General features: G+C 43.4%; 1 protein-coding gene across 1 annotated transcript in view; it reads right to left on the bottom strand.

The window, feature by feature from the left end:
- Window positions 1-13,009, bottom strand: part of wrnip1 (WRN helicase interacting protein 1) — an 84,218-nt gene that overhangs the window by 30,163 nt on the left and 41,046 nt on the right. Inside the window, 2 exon segments of the mRNA XM_085989150.1 lie at window positions 766-921; window positions 3,239-3,471. Coding sequence (XP_085845276.1) covers window positions 766-921; window positions 3,239-3,471 — 389 coding nt within the window.

Raw genomic sequence — 13,009 nt, 5'->3', positions numbered from 1 at the left:
AGACAGAGAGAGATTGGGAGTGTGAGAGAGAGAGATTGGGAGTGAGAGAGAGAGAGAGAGAGAGAGAGAGATTGGGAGTGTGAGAGAGAGATTGGAGTGTGAGAGAGAGATTGGGAGTGTGAGAGAGAGAGAGAGACTGGGAGTGAGAGAGAGAGAGAGATTGGGAGTAAGTTTATTTTTAGCTCCGTTTAAAACTTGAATTTTTTAAAATGTTATTTTAATGAATTTTAAATATGTAATTAAAAAAAATTATTTATTGTTTTAGTGTGTTTTTACATGTGATCCCCATTCATACTTTTGACAGTTCTGTGCGTACGGACCTGTCAAAAGTATGAAGGGGGATTCCCTTCTTTCATGGGATCACGCGGGCCAGGCGAACCAAAGGGCGTTTGTGAACCGCATGCGCCCCTGGGATACGTGGGCCTCTGCGCATTTCGAAGAGGAGAGGCCCATGATCGCAAGCCTCGGGATCTACGTAACTGGCAGGTAAGTTCGTAGATTTTTTCCCGATCGGAGGCATCCACCCGCAGGAAGCCTCCAGTCGGAAATTCAGGGCCAATAAGTTTGAATTTAGCAGTAAATAATACAAAGTTATAACAGAAGGCTGAACGTCGTAACAAAGAGGAACACTGAAGCTCGTGATCCTTTCAGCTCGACAATTAACCCTTTTTCTTTCCACTCTCTTCCCCCAACCAACCATTACCAAAAATCAAAGACTTGCCATAGTTGGAAGAAATATTCAACAGTGCTATTCTGAAGCCTTACCTACATCTTCACTGGCAAACCTCACCAGTCTCCGTGCTACATACAGTGGATCCTCACCGCCTTCCAGCATCCTGGCCAGCCAATAGAGGGCAGACTTCTCATCGGAGGCTCGCATGGTCTTGTGCAGTGCCGATATACAATTATAATGTTCCTCACCTTAAAATTAAAACAAGTGTTACATGATGACCTTTACAAGCTGACTATTATTTTACTATACCTCCAGTGACACAGTTCAGATCGTCCAGGATCTGCAGTGTGGTTTCTTCTTGCACCAGTGCAAGTGAAGCAGTCATTCGCCCATCTAACCAAATATATCCCATTGTTCACAGAATCACAGAAACCCCACAGTGCAGATAGAGGCCATTTCGGCCCATCGAGCCTACACCAACACATATCCCACCCTATCCCCGTAACCCCACGTATTTAATCCCCCTAACACTAAGGGTCAATTTATCATAGCCAATCAACCTAACCCGCACATCTTTGGACTGTGGGAGGAAACCGGAGCACCCGGAGGAAACCCACGCAAACACGGGGAGAATGTGCAAACTCCACACAGACAGTCACCCGAGGCCGGATTTGAACCCGGGTCCCTGGCGCTGTGAGGCAACAGTGCTAACCACTATGCCATTGTTGTCTGGGGGTAAAATATTTACGTACTTTACTGAGGCCGTAAGATACAGTGCCTCACAGATATATTTGTAATACTGCTGATGTATGACTTTACAAAATTTGCTTAAGTTACAAGCAACTTTGTTCTTCCCTCCCCACAACCTCATTCTCAGTCATTTACATTGTACAACATTTTTTTTTTGCCCCATTTTCCACGGTGCATTTGCAGTATTCGATAAGATGCAAGGACATTTACTTGTTTATTCTTCCCTCCTTCTTCACCAAAATCTTTTTTCTCCAAGTTATTTACTTGATTACAAGAGACATTTTTCTCCCCTTATTTCTCACGACTGATTTTTAGTTATTATGGAAGTTATGGACTCCACGCTATAGGAAGGATGTTGAGGCAATAAAGAGGTTACAGCAGATTCACTAGGATGAGGAAATGGAGATACAAAGATTTGAAAAATTGGGGCCGTTTTCATTAGAATTTAAAATTCTCATCCTCATGTTTAAATCTCTTAATGCCCTCACCTCTTCCTATCTCTATAACCCCTTCAGACCTAAAACCTCCCCCCCGAACTATCCTTCCTCTGACTGTCCTTTTTTGTGCCCCGCTCCCTTCACCACACCATTAGCGGCATGGCTTCAACTGTTCAGGCCCACCCTCTGGAACTCCCTCCCTAAAACCCTCTGCCTCTCCACCTCCTTCCTCTCTTTTATGAACCTCCTTAAAACCCACCTCTTGGTCACCCCTCCCAATATCATCTTCTTTGGCTTGGTGCCCATTTTTGACTGATTATGCCACTGAAGCGCACTGGCATAGTTTTCTACCTTAAAGGCACTATATAAATACACCTGCTGTTGCTGCTGCTTAGTTATCCACACATCCTAAAATATGAAGTCATCTTTTTTAATGGTATATATTTATCCTGCGTCTTTGCAATCTCATGTTGATCTACAGTTCTGTGTGCCAATTACTCATTCCATCTCAGCTAGCTCACACTTCACCTTTCTAAAAGCTACCCTATTCCAAACTGGTGCCCTTGTTTTTGTCCTAATCTTTTCACTTTCCATATGGACCTTAAACGAATCATATCATGGTCACTACTATCGAGGTGCTTACCCACATTTAGCTCATCTACCTGATCTATTTTGTTACTCATAACTAGATCTAACAACCCCTCTCCCCTTGTAGATACAGACATACTGCTTGAGGAAAGAGTCCTGCATAAATTTTTGGAATTCCACTCCATTTACTCCTTTCCTGTCCCAATGTGTCAAGTCCCAGGACTCAGAGAGGGGCCAAGCATATGAGCTTTCTTTCAGGTATTTCTAACATTAAATCATTAATTTTATAAGCATATTTCGTTATTTCTTTCTAGAATTGTGTTTTTTTTTAATGTGTTGCATAATAAATGTTATTTTGAGCTGTCTTGAGGAAGAAAAGTTGGTGTTGACAACAATTTGAACAAAATTGAGAAGCATGAGATTTTGCGGCAATTGTTGATTTTTGATTGGTAGCGTGGAAAATTATCCGAGGGATTTGATCGATTGGGTTGGTTTGTGAGGTTATCACAGCCAGAACCGGATCCTGTAATCACCAGATATATATGTGCGCACACGCACACTTTTTCATACTGACGTCAGTGGATAGCCATCAGGAGCAGAAATCCTGTCTAATCAGGCAGGAGTATCAATTAAAAGTAAGAATACTCAAAAAATGACTGCAAGCAAAACATCTGTTTTGCAGAAAGGTTTAAAGTTATGCATTACTAACACTGATCAAAAATGATTACTTTTGGAATAAACGGTATTAGTTAGAGAGAAGTGCGTTCACTCCACTGCATAGAGAGTTTACCTGCTCGATCGTACAGTATGTGTGACCGTTGAAATCCTTCTTTTATATGGGTTTCCTTAATTACAATCTTCTTTGTCGGAGTATTTTGCTGTAGATTATTGTTCTGCGGCTTTCTTGTTTCTGCAACTTTTGCTTGAATTGCAAGATGAAGTCCATTTAATGCAGCCCTCGCGTCACCGTCACACAGGTACGCAATGCTGCGTATTGCTTCTGGTTCAATAGAAATGTGCAACCTGCAAGACAAAAGTTAAAACTGAAGACAGTTCTTAAGCTTGCTGTAACCCAGGTTTTGCAGATGGATGAGGAACCAAAGTTCTTGATTACTATCCAGTGACTGCTGACGGAAAGTATGCATGTATCAGCACTGAGTGAGGACTGAAGCAGGTCCAGCAGCATCATCGCGCCATGGATAAATTACCTGTCAACACTTGCAGTTGGGGCATAGCACCAGAGGACAGCTGCCACCTCTGGAATCTCAACACTGTGAGTTGGCACCTTCAAGAAAGGAGAATAGCAGAATAATTTGGGACAAATGACAATGTTTTCAGTGTAAAGACAGATTATAACAAACTGGATGGGTGTCAAGTGCAGCTACATTGAGCGTGTAATGGGCGTTACTAAAATTTAAAAAGAGTGTAAATAAAGGAAGTTGAGGCAGTCTCAAAAGGTTCAACTGTGCAACTGTGAAAGGTACAGCAATTCGACACGCAATTGAGACACAGTGTATTTGTACATGACAATTAATATTTTACTTTGAGATAACCAAAGCCATTGTAGACATACAAGATTCACCCCGTCAATAAACCGCCCTACAGTAACACGAGCTTCTGTCTCAAGAATATAAAAACAATGTCGAGTCAACTTTCCTGAAAATGTAATTTGGAATTTTAATTGCAGTCATAAGTTAAATATTTATACCAAGCAGCAAATTAATTAAAAAAGAACAATCGACTAGAATTGTCCGGTTAACTTCATTAAAAAGCAGACATTGATCAGTCATTTTGTTTCAGAAAAAAAAAATCAAAGGAAGTTCTATAAAAATAGGTCAAAGTTAAACTAAAAGGAGGACATGGTACACTAATACTCTTTATTGTACGTATATGGACATCACAATATACAGAGCGTCCGCTTTGTTGACCAGCAAGCAGATGCACATCACTCTTAGCAAGTGCTGGTCTGAAACCAGTCTTTGCAATGTAACACCACCCTTAATCTAGATTATATAAAATCTGTAGGCGCTGTATTTATTCTCCTTGGACTGTTTATATATTTTAGATGAGAGACGATGAAGTGCTATTTTGGTTCTCCTTAATGGAAAGAGACCCCCTTAAATGTCACATCCCTCAGTCTTCATCTAGTTAAGCTGGAACTGAACTCTATATTGCCATGTGTGTCAGGATGAGCATCCTTCCCATTCCCAGATATCCACCCCTGTTTAAGTTCATGACAACCACAAGAAGAAAGATCACAGAATAAGTTATTCAAGTGGGTTTCATCTGATCTGGAGCTAGAATTGCTATCCATCCATTTTTTTTTTTTGCTTGATTTTAGTGGGAGATAAATTGAACATACCGGAATTTTCCCATTAATAAAATGGGTGAGTTTAGAGCGTGGGGGCAGTTAAATTGTCAAAAATGTGAATCCCCCACGTCCCTGCAATGATGATGATCCTCCGGTGGCTGACCCGATCCATTAGCCTCCTCTGCCGATCCTCCGCCACCGCCCCCCCGGACTACCCCTCTGCAATCCCCGCTTGCCTGCCGATCCCCGACCACCACCCATTACCTGCCGATCCCCTGCTGATCCTGCAACACCCCGCCGATCCTCTCCCCCCACCTCCCGCGATACCTCTGCCAGACCGACCCCTTGCAACGGAGGCCTACCCGCAGCAAGCCAGCCTGTCTCTCAAGCTGGCTGGCTGCGGGCGGGAAACCGAGGCCTCACATTCAAATTAGGCCCCGCCGGTAAAATCGGCAGGGCCTGCAGGAAGCCTGGCCTCTGACCCCCCCCACCCCCAACCCACCTCCCCGAACAAAATTCCAGCCGAACAGTCTAGTTTTCAGCTGCTGCTTAGGGAAAAGGTGCTCTGCACATGGACCAACATGGCCTTTTGTGGCAGAGTGAAAAACCTTCATCAGTATGCAGAACAAAGGCAGGTAAATGGGAGTGGAGATACAGATAAGCCATAATCTAACAGAACAGGCTCAAGGGGCGGAATAGCTTATTCCTGTTCCTATGTTAATTGACATTCATGCTTCCACCACCAGAACTCCACCAGAGAATGCTGCTCAAAATTCTTACTACAATTTCAATAGACTACTGAATGAGATGTGAAACTGATCTCTGGTTGTAACTGTGCTGTAGTGAGCAAAGTACACCTCCTGGCTCCTAATGTATATGATACACAATTCTATTATTTCCAGAAACTCCCACATCATGCAATTCCTGCACAACATTGGTTTCCACTGTCTTCCCATAATAAATAGCCTCAAAAGAACTCAGAAACTCAATAAAGTAATTCCAAGCCAGCTGGTAAAATAAAAACGAAGAAAACTGGGATGTATAGCTAGGGGTACAATTTATAAGTCAAAGGAGGTTATAACTAAATTGAATGAGGCTACCTCTGGAGTACTGCGTCGAGTTTTGGTATTACAGGAAATATGTAAAATTATTGGAGGAGTCCAGAGGGAGACTAAATCATCAGAAAAGATTGGGACTTAACCAATGCTCCCCCTAAGGTGCGCGGCTGCGTAGTAATCTCAAAGGTCCCGTGCAAGACGCTCACCGGCTTTTACATTAAATTTCTGCACATGCGCAGTATTTACAAAGGGCCCGCGCATTAAAAGAAAGACCGCGCAGAACAAAGCACCGCTTACAGGGAACTTTGGACTTAACTCTCTGGAGGAGGATGAGGAGGTGCGACCTGATTGAAGTATTCAAGATTTTCACAGGGGTGGAGAATTTGGCTGCAGGAAATGTCTTCTTTCAGGCACACGATTCAAGGACTAGAGGACACAGGTTTACATTAAAAAGGTGTCAAACAGAAATAGGAAATTTATGCAGCATTTGATAGAAGAGAACAGTTAACTTGGCTAGGGATCATACTGGTTGGTGCAATATTAGCTTGGCTCACTTGTTAGCATTCTTGCATCGGGGAACAACATGTTGGAGTTGTCATTAACGAACATCCAATCTCCCACCTCATTTTCCAATCCAAATTTGTTGAACCTGCTGTTTCCTCCCTCATGTCTACAGCAACTCCATTTGAATCCCCTCTATTAGGTGCCCACAGCTCTGAAATAAGTCACAAACAAAGCTTTCTGTGGCTGTGACCATTATCCCTTCCTGTGCTCCTTGAAATCTCAGCAGTTTTGACACTGTTGATCACATCATCCTCCTCCTTTGTCCAGTTTGGTGGGACAGTTCAGGCTTCACTCCACTCTTACTATCTGATTATAGCCCGTGCATAACAAAGTCTGGCCACTTCCACCTCTAGCAGCATTCAGCTCTCACACCTAAGTCCATCTGCTGCTAAAACCTTCATTCACACCTTCAGACTTGATTATTCCAATGCTTTCCAGACCAGCCTCCCGTTTTCCATCCTTCGACTCATCTAAAACTCTGCCACCATATCCTATCCTGCACCAGGTTCTGCTCGCCCATCACACCAGTTTGCTCTCAGGTCCCCAATGCCTCAGATTTAAAATTCTCATCCTTGTGTTTAAATCCCTGCATGGTCTTGCCCATCACCTATCTCTGTAACTTCCTCCAGCTCTACAACCCTTTTCCATACTCTCCATTCCGACTCTGGCCTCTTATGCATCCCTCCACTATTGGTAGCCATGACTTGGGCTGCCTGGATCACACTCTTGGGAATTCCCTCCATAAACTCTTCCAATTCTCCACCTCCCACTTCACCTATAAGACCCTCCTTAAAACCTATCTCTTTAACAACCCTCTTATTATCTCCTTCTTTGGCTCGGCGTCCATTTTCCTTATACCTCTCTGAAGTGCCTCGATACATTTTTCTACCCTAAAAGGTGTTGTTTTGTGGTTGGTGCGATGATTGTTGTTGGTGGGGTTGCCTCAATAAATAGCAGTCAAGAAACAGATTAATTGTCCATTCATCCCTTTACTATTTGTGAGATAGTGCATGCAAGATGACTGCTGCATTTACCTATACAATAGCTACAGACTTTCAAAGTAATTAATCAATGAAATGTTTGAGACTTGCTAAGGTGCAATACAGTGCAAGTCTTTCTACAGCTTATCCCCTCACTGGCAATACTTGCTGAGCTATTTTGAGAGCCTCATTCTTCTCAAGGTTGTCAATACTTTTAAAGGTATAAATGAGTTCAATTTTATTTTATTTGCAGGTAGCCACATGTAACTTTGTATTAATCCAATTCATTTTTATTTGGTTAACTACGCCACTAAAATACTGGACAGAGAAATGTCATAGGGCCACTAAGTGTTTGCCGCTATTGCCACTAACATTAATTTCTAGGTTCCTGTGCACTAACCTACGGCATCCCCAAGTCCTATTTAATTGCACCTTTAAAATATCTTCAGCTCATTGACCAAAATTCATATCTGATTACAGCACTTTGCTTAGCTTGCAGTTGACAAATTCCAATGGAAAGGAAAGAGCTTTCATAAAGCACAACACTTTTAGCAGTCCAGCTGAACTTGTCATGAAGTCATATGTCTTTTAAACAGGAGACCATCCAAAGACCTGCTGTGGTAAAAGCACATGAACAGCTGTGTTCCTGCAAAAAGTCCTGCTGATTCACAACTGATGCCATACCCTACATAGGCCAAGGACAAGGCTGCAACATTAGTTGGCTCTAGGGCATATGCGCGTTGTTTACTAAGAGAAAGGCTAAAGAAGATTACACTTGCCGACCTTTGGTACATATCTGAACATTGACAATGCTGTACTTGATGATACACAATTATATGTTGGTGAATGCACAAGGATTTTCATGTTCGAAACAAATTTAAATAGTTTATGATGCATTTGATCAAAGTGGAAAATTATTTTTAGAATGCACCAAAGACGGTATGGGGGAGAAATTGGCTAATCCCGGAAAACGGGTCCGGGGATTGTGCGGCCGTGCAATGGTTTGAAGGTCCCGCGCAGGCCGCTTGCCGGCTGTACAATGGGAAAAACCGCGCACGTGCAGAAATTTGAATGGGCCGCACAGTCCGTTAAAGGGGCCGCGCACCTAAAATAAAATTAAAGGGTACATTGTGCGGTACGCGATTAACCCGTGCCCGTTCATTGCGTTGCAAGTAAACTTGCGCTGCCTGCTGCTTTACAGGATTGTTGCAAGCAGCCAGCGCTACCTGCGCTGTTCATTGGCTGCACGCATCAGCAGGGGGGCCCGATATTGTGAGTGGCTAGCACTACCTAAAGGCACCTCGCACCTCTTACTAAGAGAGCGAGTAAAAAGGTTAGGAGAAATTTCTTTACACAGAGGACTATTGGAGCATGGAATGCTTTCCCACAGGGGATGGTTCAATCAGAGGCCATTGCATCTTTTAAGCGAAAATTGAACAAATCTTTGAAGCAGAGGGGGAGATATGGGATTATGGGGAAAGAGCAGGGCAGTGGGATTAGTTTTGGATTGTGCTAACAAAAAGAGGGGCTATAGACACAATGGGCCAAATGGCCTCTCTCTTGCGCTGTAAACCTCTATGGAATAATGGAGAATTCAAACTTTTATGGAATCAGGCGTAAACTGCATGTATAACCTGAGCTGCAATCATACAAGATGTGTAACTTTATTTCGGGAAAACAGTCACTCAACAGGAGTAAAAAGCTAAAAAAAATTATACTGGTAACCGAGACGGGTAGTAGAGTAAGGAACAAGTGATTCTGGATTTTCAGTTTCTAGTCACTCAATAGAAGGCACGAGCGTTTGTCATATATTCAATTATGTGGAGTTGACAGCAGAAGGAACTCAGGCAGTAGGGAAGGGTGGAAAAAAGCTCGCTAGTCAACAGCATTGCGTTTGTGGATTAACATGCAGTACAATAATAGCAACAAATATCTCTTAATGCAGCTACAGCAGAAGTGCAATAATTGGAATTTATAAATGAAATTAAAGGATTAACATTTATAAACAAACTGAAAATCAGTTAAGGAGAAAATGCAGTGGTGGATTTAATGTACACTCAGCTGACAGGTTTTCTGTGAACTACAGTTGCTTACTTTTCTGTAAACCTGTAGCAATACTATTAACACTTTTCTATGAACAATTACTTTCTAATAATTATTCTCAGCTACTTAATCAGTTTACCACAGAAACCGGAGAGAACATTTAAAAAAAGCAGCATTCAATAACTATTCATTAAAAGCAAAACCATTACCTTAATTTAGGTTTATGTTTGTTATGTAGAGAGAGGTAATTTTATCCAACAGAGGAATCCCCACACCCTTTCTTTTTAAAGAAAAAAAGTTAGCAACATGTAAAACACACATTAAGGGACATGGCCGTTGCCAAGAAAATGGTTAGTTCTACATACCTAATGACAAAATGACAAACAACAGAGACAGGTGCTATTAATAGCAGAGACATTTAAGGTTGTAATCTAACCTCAGGGTTCAGAGGAGAGTTACAAAAACTACATTTATTCTTGCTGTTTACGTTGTAACCTGAATCCCAAGATTAGATCAGATACATCATCTAAACATGCCACAGTGACCATTCTATATTTATCCTCCAGATTCGTATTTAAAAATAAATCACATCTGTTAAGTCTGTGTGTTATATTGCGAATTACTACACAGACCACAAGAGTAAACTTTAACAGGACTTTACTGGTTGAAGGTCAGGGCGGAACTGCCCAGTAAATCCTTACACAGCACTTATATACCGGTGTGGTCACCACCGGTATTACAGTATACAGCAGCCAAGATAAAGTAGTGCAACCCTTAAAATAGTTCTCTTAAAGGTGGAACGTTACATACACTACAATCCTCCCTTTTTAGGTTAACAGTATATATTCCCATTAAACATAACATCATAACATATATACACACTTCATGTAAAAACAGTTCACAGATTCAGTCTCTCTGGAGGCTTCCTGACTCGGTCCGGATAACGCCTCGGTGGTGTAGTAGTTTTCGGTGGTGTAGTAGGTTCTTCTGCCAAGGTCGATTCGGCTTGGATGCCAGTGTCAGGTTCATCGGATTCCAGTATTACCGGATCGGAGGTAGATACTATGGGTATCTCTGCTTCAACATTAGGCGTATAGAGTTGTGGAGTAGGTTGGCCCTTTTCGGATGACTCTATGATCTGGTCAACATGGCGCCTTATTATGCTTTCACCAATGTCCACGGTATACATCAGCGGTCCTAGTCGTTTGCAAATAGTTCCAGACTGCCATTTCTCGGTACGGTAGTCCCGGGCCAAAACTTGTTGACCTATCTGGAAGGTTCTAGTTGGCCTTTCATTCATGCCTTGAAATTGCCGATTCTCTACGTCCCTTCTGATGTTTGGCTTGATCAAATCCAGCCGGCATCTTAGTCTTCTATTGAAAAACATCATGGCGGGAGTTTGGTTTGTGACCGCATGTGTTGCATTCCTGTACGCCAACAAGAAGTTATCTACCTTATGTTGTAGATTTATGTCTTCATTACCCATGGCCTTTATGGCCTTCTTGAAGGTCTGAACAAACCTTTCAGCTAATCCATTGGTGGCGGGATGGTATAGGGCGGACGTGTAGTGCTTAACTCCATTGTTTTTTTAAGAACTTCCTGAATTCTTCGGACACAAATTGCGGTCCATTATCAGAACAGATCTGTTCCGGCAGCCCATTCCTGGCAAATATGGTCCTTAATACTGTGATGGTCTTTTCCGTGGTGGTGGAGGACATCTTTATTACCTCCGGCCACTTGGAGTGTGCATCCACCGCGATTAAAAACATTGAGTCCATAAATGGACCAGCAAAGTCGAAATGTACCCTTTGCCATGGAGATGAGGGCCACTCCCATGGATGCAGAGGAGCTTGTGGTGGGGCGTTTTGGACCTTCTGGCATCCTAGACAGCTCTTGGTCATTTCTTCGATGTCTCCATCGATACCTGGCCACCACACAAACGCTCTGGCTAGGTTCTTCATTTTCACTCCACCCAGATGCCCCTCGTGAAGTTCCTTTAGCACTTTATGCTGGAGTTTGGGTGGAATCACCACTCTGGATCCACACATCAAAGTTCCTCGGCACACTGACAGCTGTTCTCTTCTTTGCGAAAATGCTGGCAACATTGGTTCGCCATGTGCTGGCCATCCCTTCACCGTTAAATCGTAGACTCGAGAGAGAGTCGGGTCATTTCTTGTTTCCTTTTCGATCGTAGAATTTGTTACTGGTAGACATTCCACTATGGTTGAGTGGAACATCTCCACTGGGTCCACTGTAGGCGCCTCTTCTACCGTTGGCAACGGTAGGCGCGATAACCCGTCAGCATTCGCATGCCGTTTTGATCCTTTGTATTCGATGTCATATTGGTGTGCCCCTAGGAAAATGGACCACCTCTGTAGCCTTTGCGCTGTCATAGTGGAAACGCTCTTTTTAGGGTTGAATATGGATACCAACGGCTGGTGGTCTGTCAGCAGTGTAAACTTCTTGCCCTGCAGGTAATGATTGAATTTCTTTACTCCCCACACAAGGCTGAGAGCCTCCCTATCTATCCGAGCATAGTTGCGCTCAGCGGAGGTCAATGATCTGGATGCAAATGCGACTGGCCTTTCCGAGCCATTTGGCAACTTGTGTGAGAGTACTGCTCCAATACCATAAGGGGAAGCATCACAAGCTAGACGAATAGGTAGCGTTGGGTTGAAGTGAGCCAACACTTCCTGAGGTGATCAATGCCTTGCTTTTGCAAAAGGCCTTCTTACAGTCCTCGCTCCACTTCCATGGTACTTCTTTCCGCAACAGCGCATTCAGCGGGTGCAGCACCGTGGATAGATTTGGCAGAAACTTATGGTAATAGTTAATCAACCCTAGAAACGACCTCAACTGGGATACATTTTCCGGAGCGGGGGCCTTCACAACAGCTTCGATTTTGTCAGGTGACTTGTGCAGCCCCTCCTGGTCAACGACATGACCACAGTACGAGATCCGTTTCTGGAAGAACTCACATTTCTGGCGATTAACTCGAAGGCCATATTCCTTCAACCTGGTGAGCACCAGTTTCAAATTTGCGAGGTGTTCCTCCTCGTCCTCTCCTGTAATCAGGATATCGTCCAAGTAACACTGAGTGCTTGGAATTCCCTGTAAGACCTGCTCCATGGCCCTCTGCCAAATTGCTGGAGCCGAAGCCACTCCAAAAACCAGTCTATTATATCGATACAAGCCTCTGTGCGTGTTGATTGTGAGATACTGGCGCGACTCTTCCTCAACTTCCATCTGTAAGTACGCTTGCGCCAGGTCTATCTTGGTGAAGTGTTTCCCGCCAGACAATGAAGCAAAGATATCCTCAATCCGCGGAAGCGGATATTGCACCATGTGAAGCACCGGATTAACTGTGATCTTGAAGTCTCCGCAGATGCGGACCTTTCCCGGTTCCCCTGGCTTGTTACTCGATGAATGCTTCATGACGGGAACAATGGGCGTGGCCAACTCACTCCAGTCCACCTTAGACAGTACCCCTGAACGTTCAAGCCCTTCCAGTTCAGCCTCCACAGCAGGTCGTATCGCATAAGGTACCGGTCTGACTTTGAAAAATTTTGGGTTTGCATGTTCTGCAATCTTGATTTTTGCCTTAA

The sequence above is a fragment of the Somniosus microcephalus genome, chromosome 5, assembly GCF_052327205.1.
Source record: "Somniosus microcephalus isolate GS21.2 chromosome 5, FLI_Smic_1.0, whole genome shotgun sequence".
Taxonomy (NCBI): domain Eukaryota; kingdom Metazoa; phylum Chordata; class Chondrichthyes; order Squaliformes; family Somniosidae; genus Somniosus; species Somniosus microcephalus.
Note: the sequence above shows the minus strand (reverse complement) of the source record. Positions and strands in the feature narration are given on the sequence as shown.